This window comes from Hesperophylax consimilis, chromosome 22 (assembly GCF_061612785.1).
Source record: "Hesperophylax consimilis isolate HC1 chromosome 22, BYU_Hcon_1.0, whole genome shotgun sequence".
In the NCBI taxonomy this organism is placed as follows: domain Eukaryota; kingdom Metazoa; phylum Arthropoda; class Insecta; order Trichoptera; family Limnephilidae; genus Hesperophylax; species Hesperophylax consimilis.
The window spans coordinates 22,505,694-22,524,002 of record NC_142857.1 but is presented as its reverse complement, the minus strand read 5'-3'; the positions used below and the strand labels follow the sequence as shown (position 1 = coordinate 22,524,002).

Sequence of the window (18,309 nt, the reverse complement as noted above, 5' to 3'; positions counted from 1 at the left end):
TGATAATGATAACAATACATACAGCCTTGTATGTAAGTGCGTGGTTGTATGCGAGTTTATGATATTCCTTTTATAAATTGGGCGGTGTGCGTGCGACGTTCGGGCACGTCATCGTTATGGCGACGTTGCCGATTGTAAGGTCTTTTGGCGGCCTTCACGAAGCGGGAACCTAGGGCACGCGGCAACGTCGCATCCAGACTGCGCGCCGTCCTGTTCGACCCCAACGTTGGGCAGGATTTATGTACTTTCTTTAGCCGATAATACTTGGAAGTTAATAGAATGTGACACATCGGAAATGCCTTACAGACTGAAATTTTACAAGTGGCGCCGGGTCGGATTTATTGGGCTTTTTGAATTTCGGGAGGTGCTTGACTGATTCATTTCGGCGACCTCTAATAATAATATTTGGACGATTTGTACAGCGCCGATTACGTGAAAAATCACCTCAAGGGCGCTGTATAAATACAAATAGTAAAATTAATATAACATTAGGTTGTTACGTCCCCTTAAGGTTATTTTCTCACGAAAACTGCGCTATAGAAATGATCCAAACATTATTATTTATAACTGGCTTACAGCCATTAACATCTGTAATAACTAGTGACTTTAAAACTAAGACTTCATATCTAGTGACTAACGACTAAGACTAATGACGTACAAGTTTTGACATGTCATACATATTTACAACTGTGGTTTAAAATTAGAGGCTGAGCAATAAGGCAATATCATTATGGGACATGGCCCCAAACAAAAATCAAGAACATAATCCTCCCATCGTACTTTAAAAAACTCTAAACAATGTCATAATGATTTCGGCTCAAATGCTTCTTTTTAGTTTCAAAATAAATATCTTCCTAGTGATTTTGGTTACAGCTTTTAATGTTCAAAACGATTTTATGAACTAATTCAGTTTTTTCGACCAAAGCTATATGTACCTTATCAAAAAATCTTTGATTAAATTTTAAAAACATCACTAAGGACGGGTTATTCACAGATTTCGAACAATTCATCAAATTTTCAAGTTCTGTGAAGGTTCTATTCAAGTTCTACCACTATTTCAGTATTGTTAAACTGGCCGTTAACAATATAATAACAGAACTTGAAATATCCAAAAATAGTGATAGTGAATAATTCATATCTCGCGCCGCTATCGTAACAATAGGTTTAACTTTAAAAATCATTCTTATTTTGATTATATGAACGAGATAGAAGTGAAGGTACTGTTTTCTTACAAATTCCCCAAACAAAACGAATGTGTTTTCTAAATATCGAGTTTTCTGAATTTCTGAATGATTGGAGTAAAAAATTAAGTAAAAAATGTGGTTAGCGTTTTTGACAACATATTTCACGTTTGAGACAAATTTTATTGTTTTAAAATGTTAATGATTATTTTAAATGCATACATGCATACACCGAAAAGATAATTTTTTCTAGTTTCTAAAACAGTATTTGTTTTTAATACATTCCAAACTGTAAAAATATGATGAAAGTACTGAAGGGTTAAATATAATATGCATTTATAATTCGGCCCCTTAGGGTCAAAAAACGTATCTCATTTTTTCTCTACTTTACAGGAGAGCAAGAAAACATAGTTCTCAATTAATCAGTGTTGTATACTTTTAAACAAACGAAACATATTAATAATTTTTTCTCATTTAGTTAAAGGATGGTATTTTGTGCTTCTGAACCATCTTTTAAATATAAAATATTAATTCATTTTACCATCCGTAACTCAAAATCGATAAAAATTGAGTTACGTTTTTTTGACTCTAAGGGGCCGAATTAGGGGTCTCAAACAGTATCTAGGTACATATGCGATATTTGAATTGGATCGCTCAAAATATTTAAGATTGTATAAGTAAATATGACAGTCGTATAAACAAACTGAAAAATGTGCATTTTTTTTTATCACAACAATGAATCGTAATGCATAAACTTACTTTTTTATTGGCTCAGACTAGCATAATTAAATAGTTATGCAGAAAAATCATGTAAAAAATATTAATTGCATGATTGTCTTATTAAAAATAATTATCGTCATTGTAAAGCAGCAAGTTCTGTTTACTGATTATATCAGTAATAAAGCTGTATTTCGCGTCAGGGGTTTTATGTCTTCATTAAAGAGATAACAATCTGTTGAATATCTAAAAAAAAAATTATGTAATGTTACAAGAATTCATTGCAGTTGTTGTAATTTCACACGATACTAGAGGAACCTCATCATGGTGGGTAGCTGAAAGATATAATAGATACCGGTATAGTTCTACCGGTATCTCAATGGAAAAATATAAATAAACAGAACATGACCGAGTGAACTTTAAGATAACTTTATCTCGCATAAGGCAGAAAATAACTAGATTCGTTCCTATGTACATGCTTAATACTAACACAATTATTTATTTCTGAGATGATGAAATAAATGAAGATAAACAGTTCTTGCATTCATAAAGCAGGTTCACATAACATCCACAATAATTGCGCTGTAAAACATCACTCAATAATTCGTGGAGCGTATATCTTGGATCTGAGGAAATTGTTTTTTTCGCCAGATATAAATCCTAGATCTTACGCAATGCACAATCCTGCTAATTTTAAATAGCATATTTGTATTTATGAATGTATTTCTGTAGTGAAATAAATTATCAACACAGCACTGGTTTGTAGTCACCATTCCGAATCGAACGATAGTATTTCTAGCAAAGTTATTAATATCTTTGTCTTAATACGTTTTTCTTAAAAGAAGTCGAAACATACCAACGCGACGAAAAACATGATTGTATGTGAAAACCTCCTACTACCATCACCATAAGCAGAAGAAGTTGCTTGGATTGAACCCGCGACAGCTGGGTGGGAAAACGTCGTATTTGTCAACTCATTATTCATTACCTCATTACGTTCTGCCTCACAAAAAAATTGTGCATGTTATAGTCCCACTCACTCCAGACAGTAAATGTCTTGTGTGGTATTCACAATTTAAAAATAATAAAAAACACACACACAGACTTATATGATAATCCAGGTCAGCGGCACCAACCGGAATTGTTTACAATGCAAGATATGGCAGCAATCGCGGCAATCATAAAACTACAAGACTCTACCATATATTTATACACATAATAAAATAGGCTGGTCTCAGTCTGTTACCATCTCTGGATTTTCATCTTGCGTAGCTTTCCGTTAGCGTATCATTGTGTATAAAGTATATAAGGTTTTATTGTATGGACCGGTAGATTTATCACTATCCGCCCACGCTCGCCAGGCAACAGTTCGTGTCCAATCAAGACAATACTTCGTATCGTGATTAAATCTTGCAGTTGGTTGGTGCTGGCCTCTGATCGCTTGAATTTTTTCACTGAGGAACCCTTGCGTCATTCAGAACTAAGTTCAATATCATATCTGATACTTCCAGTGTTTGATCCACCAAGGTATAAATGCAACTGCTAATAGATTACTGAAGAAACTGGAGAATTTGCGCATTTTGAGTACCATTGCAGATTTGATACGCTCGATGCACAATCACGAACTATTCCCATTGTTTTAATAGTCAACAATAACAAGGCTTATAAAGCATCCACTGGGCAGGCCATACAGTAGCAAGGATAGAAAATTACCCCGACAACTATGTATAACTTAGAAGGATAGTATGTAGGCAAGTGACAGACACCAGCTCTTTAATAATTATAAGTTTCCATGCGAAACAGAACTTTCCACAGAACTGGTATTGCAAAAACCTGTCAGAAATCTGTCTATCTGAAAATGAGCACTATTTGCAGAAAGCATCAACATCCACCATTACCATCACTGATCAAAGGCCCCCATCTAAAGATTTTAAATGACATTTCAGAAGGCTACAGATTTGATTACAAACACTTTCGAAAAAGTGATAAGTTTTTCAGAGATAGAAGACAGTCATTCGTAATATAAATGAGATTGCTGTGGTGAACGTCCAGACCAGCTGAAGATTGGTTTGAATGTAACAAAATCAACATAGAACTTAAACATCGAGAACAAAGGATAGGCGCTACTTCAGCTGACATTCGCCGTTGACTTGTATTAAATTGCACATTAAATATCAAGGAAATGGACTGAAATATCCTTATGACATAATAACACAGAATCTGAAACACGATGGAACCTTTCGAGATAAAATGCCGGCGCACCTGTTAAATAATAATAATTATAGTTGCAGACTGTCCTTCAAAAGTTTTAAGCCACCGAGCCAGACAAAACCGGTTATGATCGAAGATAAAATAACATTTTTTTATTACAAGAATAGTTAAAACTGTTTGGCCTCCAGATTTATTATTGTTAGTAATGAAATTCTCGATCATTAAAAAAAAAGATCGCCTAGTAAAGGTAACCGGTTCCCCGGGCAGCAGAACTTTAGTGAGAGGAGATAACCTAACTCATTGTATGGCGGTCAGTATAATAATGGTAGCGGGTTGCCGGGTTGGTAAGCGAGAACCAGGACTTACGAATGTATGGAGTATGTAAATGTGTTTAGTCGTTCCTCGGAATATAGTTTGTGTGTTGTGTACGTCGCCGATTGCTGGGGTTATTCCAACCGGTTTCACAGCTCGAAGGGATCGCAATTATCCACGCACACCGAGGAGTATAATTATGCATTACGAGTCGAGGATTTAATATTGTTACAATGTATCGGTTGTAATGTGAGGTATCTACGCCTACAGATTTCAGGCAGCGGGATGCTGTTGGTATATTTTACGATTCGTATATACGAAAGTAGTCTAGGAAACCGGTTGTTATATGCATATAAGAGAAGATTATTAATGATATGGAATAATGAATGATAAATCTTCTCAATGCATTAAGTAACAAATGATATAATGGTACGAGGCAGAATTATCGTTAATAATACGTTATTTTTTGCAAGACTATTTTTGTGAAATTTTATATAACTCAAGGGTGTTTTAAAAATAACTAAAATGAACCTGAAGGTACTCAAATTACTCCTAAAAGTTTCCTTACTTTAAAAAAGAACAAAATTTGGCTCTCGTATAATTTGCGAAATTCGCATCCAGATTCTTGCGTTTGTAAAAAGTCAGATTTGTGAGATACACTGTCAACACAGGAGATACAAATTTGAATAGAATCTCACAACTGTTCGACTTCGAGAAACAAAGTTTGAGGCGGAGGAATTAAATCATAGTTGATGTATTTTGACGATCTCTGAAGTTTCAACTTTTGAGTGGGAAATTAAAACTCCAGAGGTCAGACATAATGTAATCGTGGCCCTCGTGGGCATGCATCACGAGCAGTTCACAGCACGAAGTCGATAATCTTCCCGAAAGCCATAAGTTAAAAAGTTATTCCCAAAAAATGATTTACAATATATATTTTTTTTAATCCACCACGATTCGTACTAGCAACTGAAACGCGACGAATTTATTTGACACTTCCTTCAATCGGTTCCATGATAATTCAACACAGAGACAATTCAACACACATTTAAAAAGTGATATAAAGTCATTAGAAACGATGTAAAAAAATTAAACCCAACCTAACCTACTTAACCCAGTTAATAAAGTTTTTGTTTCATCACTTTCCATGACTTTATATAATTTTTTAAAGATGTGATGAATTATCATTTTGATGATTTATCTGGTAACCCCTTCGATCATAATTCGTAAAAGACATAGTAGTTCAGAATGATCACAATATTCATTATTAGATAATTACGAGTGGCTTCGTAATTAAATTTGTAATTAATTCATAATTACAATTCAGTACATAATTGCATATTAGCAGTATCAAAACTTATTTAAGGAAATAAATAATACACATAAATTTACATTTTAAAATGCTTTTTGAGGAATTACAGTTATCATATCTTAATATTTATAAACAGAAACCAGTCTTTAATAATATTATTTGACCCCTAAAATGATTATTTTTGGAAACTACTTTAGTCATTGAATAACCGATCGTTGACAACCGTCTCTTTTCTCGATGTCTTCGTTGAATCGCTAAGCGAATAAGTTTTGAAGAAATTTTGGAATACAAAAAAACATTGGCCGTAAGCCAGTTAATATCACTTTTTGGGCCCGTTTCAAAACATAAAATAGAGTCATTTCGGCATTACATAAAACGCATAATACATCTTAATATCACGCAGATATCTGAAGGGGTACACAGAGAGTATGGAACGTCACAAAACTCTGATTTGAACAAACTTCTACTCCAATAGCATTCATACATTCTGTTATTAAGAATCTTGGACATGCACCGGCTCACGTATTAGATTATCTTGACGGTGCTATACTTTACTCGGGCGTCTCGGACTTCTACCGTTCACGCTCGCATCATATAAATGCGTTCTGCTTACACTCTCCTACATGGGGACGGGAAGGAGATTAGGAAGTGGATGGTGGGGAAATACCTGGCTATTCCCATCTGGTCACTAAACACGGCTTAAGCCATTTCAAGCAAACAAAATTAACTTGCGCACGCCAGGGAGGCCGCACGAGTGCGCACGCCGCACCACGGAGGCCGTGAAAATAAACAAATAATAAATAATGAATTTACCACATACAAGCCTCAGGGATTTAATTTTAGTAGCATTCAGTCTGTAGATACTGTGGTATATACAGGGTGTATCGGCACGTACCCGACAAACTTTAACCAGCTATTCCTTAGCATATTTGGAGTAAAAAATCTTATATGCACTTTGCTGTCCGGTAACGTTTTTTTTTAATAAAAAATTTACTATTCATATTTTCACCACATGTCACCACTGTTTTATCCTTTGTCAAAGTTTGAAAACCCATCTGGCAAATATTTTATTCGAATTCCGTTGAATAATGCACGTGTGTACCTATATTGGCGCACTTTTACAATCACAACGAAATGGCACGGTACCATTCGTCTCATTTTTAACTATTATTATTTAGTGTGTGCGAAAGAGCGAAGACGCTTTTTGACATACTTGCTTATAACAGCTGTTGAACACGAAACGCAATGCCAATGACAGTGATGTAGTGTGGAAATTTTAAATATTTTTGTTTTTAATTGAAAAAAAAATGCTACCGGACAGCAAAGTGCCTATAACATTTTTTACTCCAAATGTGCTAAGGAATAGCTGGTTAAAGTTTGTCGGGTTAGTGCCGATACACCCTGTATAGTTCAATCGATACAACCTCAATCATACTTTTAATAAATGACTAACTAACTGGCTTATAGATTATCTCCCTGTCAGATGATGACGCCGCGCTACCGGATAATCCCAGGCGACCAGAAGGAGTAAGGAGGTGTACAGTTAGGGTTAGGGCCAGTCTAAAACCGAGTGACAGGTGACAGGATGATCCGATGGCGTAACTGGAACCGGCTGGTCTCATTAGCGATTAACGAGCTACCAGTCCTTTTGCAGCGTCCCGAAGCCAGGTTGGCCCAGTCAAATGTCAGTTTTAGTGATGGCGATCATTTCATCTCGTGGATAATATTTTATTCAGTAAGTTTGCTGGAATTCAATTTTTGGATTGTTTTGACAGGCAAATCGCTACCCCACAAAAAATCTGTTCGTTTCTGAAGCACTTCTTGGATTAGTATATAAAAAAAGAACCTTTGAATCAATTGAGGTATTCTCCAAATAAATAAAAAGTGGGTGTGTCAAGCCTACGCAAGACAGAAGTGAAACTTCTAGTTTCAGCTGATGCTTGGCGTGGCGCAGTTCGCTGGTGTCTGAGAGAGAGGAAAGAAGAGAAGAGAGAGAACGTTCGTGAGCGGCTCCCCCACCTCAACAAGGTTTCACTTCAAAAATGCCACAGCCGAGAATCGAACCTCGCTTAACTGATTGAAAGCCAACCACGCTGAGCACCAACTGTAAGCAAAGCCGCATAAATTGATTATATTATGTAGGTTCTGAAAATATGAGAGCTTGTTATGTTTTATAATGTTACCTACATCACACCCAAAATATAATATATTTTTAAAAATAATGTACAATCTACAGAAATAGAATCCCACACAAGATCGCGTAGTGCGCTCTAGCGAACGGATATTTTATCAGAGGGAGATAGTTTTAATTTTTTTTTCTGTAAATTATTACATATTATCAAAATAAATAAATTAATTAAATAAATGTAATACAATTATCATAATATACGGATTAGATAATAATTTTAATCCAACACAATAACGCAAAGCGCGCTCTAGCGGAGTAATGTTTTATCACAGTGAGATAAGTGTTTTTATTATTTTGCAATATTATTTTCTTTTAAAAAATGTTCTGACCTACTAAAAAATAAGATATTGAATGAAAAAGGCGTTAAAAACAAAAAAATAATGTGCGATGGCCGAGAATCGAACTCGGATCAACTGCTTGGAAGGCAACTATGCTGACCATTACACCACCAACGCCAGTTGTCGGGATGAGCTAAGAAGCATTTATATGTTACTTCAAAACTTTGACTAGATCAAATGAACTTTAATCGGTGGTGGGGGTACCCGCATTTTCGTTTCGGTCATGAGTCGGTTTTACTCCGGTCCTCGAAATTGCATGACGCGCGTAAAGAAGTTTCACTTCAAAATATGCCTGCTGGTAATAACCAAATAAATGGAAATTCAGTTGTGAAACACCACAAAGCGTTTTATTTATTTAGATATTGCTCGCCATACAATTCCATACAGTGTCACACCTAATAAAATGATACGTTAATAAAGTGTGGGCGTGGGGACGATATGCGCTGTGATCTGCTAGCCAGGCTATATTTGAAAATTATGCTACCCCAATTAACGGAGCGCCGTAATTACGCGGCTGTCATCTGTCAAAGTGACAAATCCCATACAAAGAAATGATATTCGGCGGCAGTTCCCCAACATATAATACTAATAATAATCATATATGGCACGGTCAAATTATGCGCGTATAATATAACGTAATGTGTCAAAGGCTTAGTTGTTATAAAATCGTTGTATACCATTTGTGTTAAAACCCACCCCCTCCCCCAAATATTAAGTATATAAATTAATGAGGATGGCTGTAACAGTGGCGGATCGTCACTTTAAGGTGAGTGCTAATATTAAATAAGATGGCATTATTGATGTTCTTGCAGACTGAAACATATTTTTTTCTTTATTTTTTTTTGGAATAACTTTATTGAGCAAAACCTCAAATTGTAATATTTAATTATTGAAGATAATATTAGCGATTTAATAATTACATATTTTTTTCTTTAAAATATATTTTTGTATAAAGATTTTCAGGAAATTTCTGTTTGGCAGTGTTACTGCAGGTCAAAATCATTATTCTTTGAATGAGTTTAAGTTTTTTTAAAGATGAACCCCACACAGGAGCCACGAGGTGTCGTTAGTATTTATGCCATCTTTAGGGATGCTGTGTGGGCGGGGGTCTATTTAAGGAATGAAAAAAGTGAATCTGGGCCTTAAAGTCCATGTTGCAAGCGACTACTACCATGCTAAAATTAAGTTTTTTTTAAAACAGTATCATCAATAATATGGTTGTGCGTGTCGAACTTTAAACAGACAATTAAGAAAAGCGACAAGCGTTTATATGCTAGTTTTTAATCACTTTTAATGACTTTATTATCACTTTTCAAAAGTATATTGATTTGTCAATGTCCTGAGTTGTCATGGAACCGTTGTACCCTATCTGCTGACCCCGTCCGGGACAGCTCGTGATTTACAACGCGTCCCACGCTAATATTTAACAGGTATCGCTTTTATTGTGCGTTTTGTAATTTATTGCTTTTTCTGTGAATTAATTCTACGCGGTCTTGGACTTGCCGGAATCGATCAGGCAATCGGCTGATTCCAAGGCAATCTGCCTAATAAAATAGCCAACAGCCACTTGCTCTGTATGTACCGTAGGTTTAGGGCAGCCGCGTGAAAAATAATAAAAATCGAAATTTTTTACTTTTATTGCCAATATTTTAAGAGCAAATAAATGGGTGCCAATTTCCTTCATATTATATGGCAAAAATATGATTGTCGCTCAAGTTTTCAGTAGTACCGGATTTTCCAGTACCAAACGGCCGAAATAATATTAATTTGTTTTAGGATGTTCCAGACAGACTTGTAGTCACCTAACTTAGTCACAGTACAGACCTTACATATACAGAGTGTCCGGGGGTAAAGTGCGCTAACTTCGGGAGGTTATTCTACATAATGGTAGGAGTAAAAAAGATTAATATTTTTTATTATTGTTTGATTGTTTATTTTCCCATGCAAATATATATATTTTCCGATACAAAAAATTCAACTATTTAACCTAAAAACTACCTTTAAACCTTGTAATTTTACCCCCGGATTCACTATAAATGGCTGTGCGTTTTTCTTGGCAGCCAGCAAACCGACGAACAAGAATGGGGCCTGATACACCAATTGGGAAAAAAATGGTGATAACCGTAAAATCATCTATTTACGAATTGTTTCAATGATAATTGTTGAGAAGTGTCTTTTTGTGATTCGTCTTCCGGGATGTTTGGATCAAATTACATCAAATACCCCTAAAAAAAATCCTTGAAAACTATCATGAAAGTTCCTGATTCGGTATTTAAAAAAAATATATATTTAGTATTTCCAATGTGCGGGCAAGTGGCAACCCTGTATGTATATTATCTATAATCAAATAAATAAATAAATTCCTGCCTTTTCGGCGTAATTTATTAGAAATATTTAAAGCAGGCTCAACTTGTTTTGTAAATCATTCTTGTAGAACACGAAACGGTTAGAAAAAGCTGATTATATTAACTTATAATCAATAAAAAACATATTATATATAATTCGTCCACGTAATGCTTCATATAAATTTGGGAGCCGAGTCTCGAATTATGGGAAAGGAACAAAGCAGCCGCAAGGGGCATTTCGCGCCATTTGCTGTTGCTTCGTTTCTTTCCCATAATTCGAGGCTCGGCTCGCAAATGTATCCGCGCCATAATAAACGCTATAAATGAAAATACACTTTATTATATACCTACGTTTCGACGGTATAAAATTCCTGTCTGTTTTGAATTTCCATTTTGATGGTGTTTATTTGTCTAATAATTTACTATCAAACTAAGTTGTTTGAAATACATGTTAATCGATTGGTCGTACGTACTTCTTGTTATCGGTCAATTAGGTCTGGTATATCAACAACTGATTACAGCCACGTCTTTTTATAATGTTATCTGTTAAAAAACATATCGGTGTAGATTAAAAATCACAGTATATCATCGCACCTTCAGATTGGTAGATACCAGAGGCGACTCTAGGAGTCCAGAAGTGGAAGGTGAATAAAAAAAAAAAGAATATGAAATGTTAACACATATTAATGCGTAGTGAATACTATATATTCACATATTGTGAAGCCGGTAGTACAAATTTAAATTAACATTATTTACACATAACTAATTAATGTTTTTTTTCCTTGAAAGATCTTTTCCTCCTTAAAGTTTTTAAATAACTCCAACCATTGTTTACAAGTTGATTTAAATGACCCATTAACAGATTAAATAAATCAGATAAATTCGCTGTTCTGAAGGTATTTCAAAATAAAATAAACTGTTTTTGAAAGCAAATATGAAAGATTCGTTCAGATTTTAGTAATAAAAATCGACAGAGTTATTATAAAAGTTATAAGAGATAATATGCTAAAAAAGTTGTCACTTCATTTTTTTTCGTCTTACATTTAAACATTTATTAAAAAAATTTGCAAACCTTTACAAATATTTTTCAAATGCTAAATGTTGTTTCACAGAATGTTTAAAAAATTTCGGGATCCGTATATGTATAGTAAACTGTTAAATGCAACTACAAAGCGTGATGTTCTCTCTTTCGAACACTATTTAAATCATATATCTCAATGTCGCCATAATACAAAATGAGATAGCATGACTTTTATGAGCCCGTGTCAGGCTGGGAGAAATATCTTCCAAAGAGACCACGAGTGTTTGAAGTCTGGAAGAAATATCTCCGAAAATTGCGTGTTTAAGTTGTAGGTAACCATTATAAGTAATAAAAAAGAAGTAGTGCCATTTGATTACAATACAACATTAAAATTATTAAACGATTTAGGAAGGGCGTGCAACGATGTTCTTAAATAAATATGTTTAACACAAACACATTTACGCAGAAGCGAATAATGATAAAGTATATTGATGGGTATCGAACCCATAAACTACTACAAAAACTACTGCATACAGAGCAATCAATTGATATAAAACCAAGTCTAACTACAAAATATAGCAAAGAAGAAATCCATACCAGAACCTCAACATTGAAGAAATCCAGTTGGTCGATCAGCGACATTATCTGGTTACTTCTTCAACTTTAATTCTGATGAACATCTTGAAGCACTTTTATAAACACTAATTTTATTAAAACTTCACTTTTATCCTCTCTCACAATACATTTATAATGATGTGTTTATTTTTAGAATAATATCACAGTTTTCTTACTAACAACAGTACACCAATTTATGAATCACATGAATTAGAGAATTGGAAAATATATGGGATATCATTAGTATTTCCGGCGTAAGTAGGTACTAATTCGTAAATAAAATAATTAATTAACGGCGTTGTTACTCGCTATCTAATCTTCTCTGACGGGTAAGTACCTACGCGTGTTTTTGTTGGTCCATAAAAAAAGAGGGGAAGTAAAAATAACACGCCTAGCTACCTACTAAGATTACCACGCGTTTGGCACAAATTTGACTTGTTCGATATTATCATATTCCTGTTCATTTTCAAAACGGAACTGAATGAGTGCTGCGACAGTATAAATCAATAAATTAGTGTTATGGAATTAATTCCCCAGAATTTCTACCGATTTACAACACTTTTTAGGTTTTCAAGTTCTAAGTTCCTAAAAAATAAATGTTATTTTTGAAGATAATATTTATACATTTGTTGAGTCGAAACAGTAGGTATAACTATATGAAATTCTCTCGATGAAAAATATCGCAAAACATGCTCCGAAAATTATAAAAAAACAAATTTTGGTTAGTTATTTATATGTTATAGATATGAAAATATTCAGTGTATATTTAAATGCAACTTAGGCATTTTGTGGACAGATTTTTGCTCTATTTTAAACGAGTCTGGAGTTTTATTAAACATTTTCACAATTTTCGTTTAATTATTGTCGTTTTTATTTTTATTATTTATGACAGGTTCGGTGGTCGGTGAGTTAAAATCGCGTTTGGGTATAGTGTGTTCAATTCCTCGGCTGGCTAAGTCCTCCATCACAACACAAGCAACATTTTCAGCTTACGGTGGTGGTAGTACGAGATTTTCAAATATTGTCAGGTTATTCGTAACCCGGGAATGTTTGTCTTTCTTTTATTAAAAAAAATAGCACGCATTGAACATTCGTATCTCCTTTTTCAAACCATTTTCTTCTTCTTTTTGAAAGCTTACTGCGTAGCCTTAATTTGAAAACGTTATTTTTAATGTGATACTTTTACTCGATAAAGTCAAAGTAGATTAACTCGATTTTACTAAAAATAAAAAAATAAAACCCAGGGTCTTTTACTATCGAAAGGCAATAAATACTACTAACGTTTTTAACATAACTATCACAAATTGTGTAAAGGTTGGTGATATATTTTATTGGGTTAGGCACGAGGAATCAAATAATATATTTTTTTAAATACATTTAAAAAAAGAATTTCTGGGAGCTGAAGGGTAAGTTGTTCAGTTCCGACCATTTGACAAGAGAATCAAGATCATTCTGCAGAAGAATGGAATCGATGTGACTTTTAATAGCTTTGAAAAGTTAGATATCATCAGCGTAGATGAGATATTTTAAGCGGTTAATGGTCTTGCCAATGTCGTTAATGAATAAAAGAAAGAGGAGGGGTCCTAAGTTCGTTCCCTGTGGAATTCCGAAGTTGATTTTGTATTCGTGAGAACGATGATGTCCGTAACTGACATACGGACGACGATTGTGTAAGAAGCTAGTTACGAAAGCGAGAAAATCATAAGAGAATCCGATGTCACTCAATTTTATTAGTAAAATATAGCTTGATTATTTTTTCTCCAAGGCTGTATGAATCAAACAGACACGTACAAAATTATCAAACGACTACATAGGTAGTGAGATTCATAAGGTTTGTTGAAGGTGTGTTCAATTCCTCGGCTGGCTAAGTCCTCCATCACAACACAAGCAACATTTTCAGCTTACGGTGGTGGTAGTAGGAGATTTTCAAATATTAAAACTAAAAAAAGACAGCTATCGGTCTGTAATTATCTGAGATTGTAATCTGTTAAGCTGAGAATCAATATATCAAGATAACTGTTGACTATCAACCAAAACAATAATTACGTAATAACAGAAAAAATATATCACTTTGTGATATATTTCGTAATAATCATAGGTACTACGCAGTATATGAGTAATTCATGAGGATTATGACCGAGACTATATCGGATAAGGAAAAACACTTTTATTACGCAGATGCTAGATAAGTTATAGGAATCTATATGCATGGTAAGTTATGTAAAACTGTTGTAATATTTACGTGTAAAATGATATGTTATGTTTCACTTGTGCATACAAATGCAGTGTCAATGCAATTGGTGCATTTGCGCACAATGCACGCAACACGCAGGAACGGCGTGCGATTGAGGGCATTAAATTGTTTCACTGATTAAACAGATGCATTCGAATAATGGATATGCAATCAACGCATTTGATTACGCGTCAATTTATCAGTAATACTTGGATGGCGCAATGCACGCGCACAAATGTATTATGCATTTAAATGTTTAATCAGGCGGCAGTATACTGGCGGGTCCTGTGGGGTGCAACAATGCTTGTACTAACACACATTATCAAGGCGGGAAAAAATTAAAACATTTCGTGAAATCACTTCATTTGCAGTAATTCGAGCATTTCACGAAGCTGAGATAATATGCTAACAAAGAGCTTTGCACGAATTTGGGACGACGTTCAGGATTGCACGAGGTTGAAACGAATTGGCAATAAAGAGTTTTGGATGTTATTGAGATGGCTTGCTAACATAGAGGGGTTACAGGAATTTCTTGCATTAATTCTTGAATTAAGCATTGCACGGGTTTAAGGCGACCTGTTAACGTAGAGCATCGCACGATATTGATAATATAATATTTCATTGGTGGCTAAACCATTGAATGGCTGGTAAGGAAGGCAAAAATATCATCGATTTTCACGAGAACTGCAACCCTCGCAAGAACACGAAGTACATAACAATATAACTTACTACGGTTGGGTAAAGGCGTTAACGCCAAAGAAAGACCAAATACAATAAATACAACGTGCTTCTCTCTCCATGCATGATGTTTGCGAGTTGCACCGTACACACATGCAGAATATCTTGAATCCGCACAATGCAATAGTGAAATGTACCCGCTGCACAAGAGCCTCGGTCCCGTGGCCCAGCGGTGCGCGTAACGGGTCGCCGCTAACCGGTCTCCGGGTCGACGGCCCACTTGGTCTGACCGAGCGCGAGCGGGGCCGGCCGGGTAGCGTGCCGGGTAGCTGGCCGGGTAGCTGCCCGCGTAGCTGGCCGGAGCGGAGGGGCGAGCGGTGCAGACGGTCGGTTGGCTTCGCGTCTGCGGAGATGAGGAGGCATAAAGAAAGTGGAAGCGTTGAAACCGACTCGGGAATTATATTTATTTTCTCAAGGCAGGGCGCCATCTTGAGTGATTGGATGTCGAGACGACGTATAACGGTCGAACGGAGGCATGACTAATAGTTAATGGATAATGGTGAAGCCACCATATCACTGTTATCATTATTATTTATCAGGTGCTTTTGAATTATGAGCAAGTGTGCTTATATTGAAAGTTTTACCAAGACATACAAATATATTTATGTATATTATGTTAATTTGAAGCTGTTAAAACAGTCGAAAGGTGAATTCTAGTGTCCAAAAATTTTCAAATTTCTAGGTGAAAAGCAATAATTGTTTTCAGTTCGAAATCTCATTTTCATCACGATCTATGGAGCTTTGAAAATCTAATCTTTTAAGTTTAATTAAAACACCAAATGCTTATCTTTAAATGCAATCTCGGGCGAAGCCGAGTAGTAAATAAAGCTAGCAAAATATGATACTCCAAATGTAAAATTTAATCTAAACCCCGACTTGACCGTTACTGTTTGCTCTTTGAGACCCTGCGTAAAACATGATATTATTATGCACCCTCCCCCCAATGTCATCCGTTGCAGTTTGCTGAATAGTGTTCAAGGACCCAGATGAAAATATAGTCATCCCAACTCCCGGGGACACCCTCTCAAAGCCTGAAACAAATTTTGCATGAATCGTTACGCTTTGGGACCGACGCCAAAAAATAAACGCGTTACACAAAACGATTGCATTTTTTTCAACTTAGTTTCATCCATAACAAATAATCCGAATGACAGGTAATATCGAACGCGATCTGCTAGCAAAGATTATTAGTTTTTTGGGAGATATGAGTTCAGAACCTGTTATCGGAAAAGTTAGAAGTCGAATAATAAATTATCTTTTGCGTGTATAATTAACATTTTCGCTTGAATTATTTATTTCAACAACGAATGGAACGATAATAAATCATACTAAAGCCGTGCCATGTAAACAACAATAACTGTGCAATATGAATGAGACAATAGCAGGTTCAATCTCCTGCTATGTCCGACATCATCACCAATTTGATAACGATGAAGTTTGGTGATGAAAGAAAGAGGAATGAAAAGGTTGTCAGGTTATTCGTAACCTGGGTGGTTACGCCATTTACACACTACACCACTCATTTACACAAACATACATACAAAAACCGTTGTACTTAAATATTTAGTTGTAATTTCCTTAATCCAAAATACAATATCTCCCGTCTTCCCTCTCACTGCTAGCGCACACGCGGCAGTACGTTGGCAGCTTTCTGCAGAAAAAACCTATCGCTGAACCTAGAAGTTCGCCACAGGCTTTCCACTTCTCGATACTACATAAAACGCGTAATCGTAATCCGCTATTCGCAAATAAAGACTGTGAAAATCAACTGCATCAAGAGAATTAATTGTGCTTTAAAATACGCGGTAAATACACTTTCCCTGGAAAATTTTTTTCTCCTTGGTGCAGTAGTTATTAATATACAAACTTTCATGATCAACGTACCTTCGATTACAAATAATTACACTAAATTACACACCACTGGAAATGTTTTTTCTTTTTATGCAGTTTTTTTTTAATGTAATTCAGCTAAAGTGTTTGCTTAGGTAGAGTGTTTTGGTGATTCATTATATCTATCTGCCTACTACTGCGGAACGGTTTGCTTGATGGTAAGTAAATTGTGCATGCCATTTTAACGGGAGACCTCCAAAGAGTCACAGCATTCAAATGTGCAACATTGCGGTAATGAAACGACCGAAAATGCATCCATAAACGTGCATAAAGAGCGACTCTTGCATCCAAACGACACGACGCGTGCTCGCTGAACCAAATTCAGGGCGACCGTGTCAAAGCGCAATATACGTATCTACATTCATACATCACCTTCTGCCCGAAACTGTGCATTAAAATAATGTGCAACGATAAATGTGCGGTGCATACGGATGCAGTTCTCGGAAATTTAATAAATTGCTACTAACGCATTGCATATCCCGTCTAGCGGAATGTATATTGCAGTTGCAGCTTGCTTTTTACTTGTCATGAACGACATTTGGACATAGGCATGCAGAGAATAAAGCGTAATGCGCTCGGGTCCAATGGCCTGCACCTAGGTCCGGACAGAAATTCAAAACAGAACACATAAAATAGCATATAATCACCATAAAATGAACATGGATTGAGTTTTTTCGAATGTGTGGCAGCGGTCATCTGGAGTATCGTATATAGCGATTAGAAAGAAAACTGATGTCGCCAATTTAGGAAAGACCTTTCTTCCCAGGTCTAGAAATTTATCATCTTACGTTCTAGAAAGAATGGCGATATTTATAAATACTTGACGAATTTCATTAAAAATAAAATGCTACTTCAATTTCCTGACTAATTTGAGCATTCTTCACGGGATAGTTTTTCTTTATTGACCCATTGTTCATATTTGATCGTAGAACAAATAATAATAATGGTAGTCAATGGTGACATTATGTAGGTGACGTGGGACATGTATTTTCTGGAAATTTTCCAAAAGCAATGAAAAGTAAAATAAAATATTGACACACGATCAACATTACATAATAAGTGCACCATGATGTCTGTCATTTGTAAATGACAAATCACTAATTATAAATCGTTTTTGAATTCTACATCAATCAATGTAGAGCATTCCTAAAACTATATATTAACATGTACAACTTTTCAATCATTTTTATGACGAGAGCTTCTTATGG

The 18,309-nt window shown here is 35.4% G+C and overlaps 1 protein-coding gene across 3 annotated transcripts in view; it reads right to left on the bottom strand.

Annotated features, from left to right (window-relative positions):
- Smr (nuclear receptor corepressor smrter) overlaps window positions 1-18,309 on the bottom strand; it is a 608,275-nt gene that overhangs the window by 168,891 nt on the left and 421,075 nt on the right. Inside the window, exon 1 of one of the 3 annotated variants that reach the window (XM_089645126.1) lies at window positions 12,223-13,110. The exons of the other annotated variants lie outside the window; for them this stretch is intronic. Within the exon in view, the coding sequence (XP_089501252.1) occupies window positions 12,223-12,236 (14 nt within the window). The 5' untranslated portion in view covers window positions 12,237-13,110. Of the gene's footprint in view, window positions 1-12,222; window positions 13,111-18,309 lie in introns of those variants that run through there. 3 annotated transcript variants of the gene reach the window in all.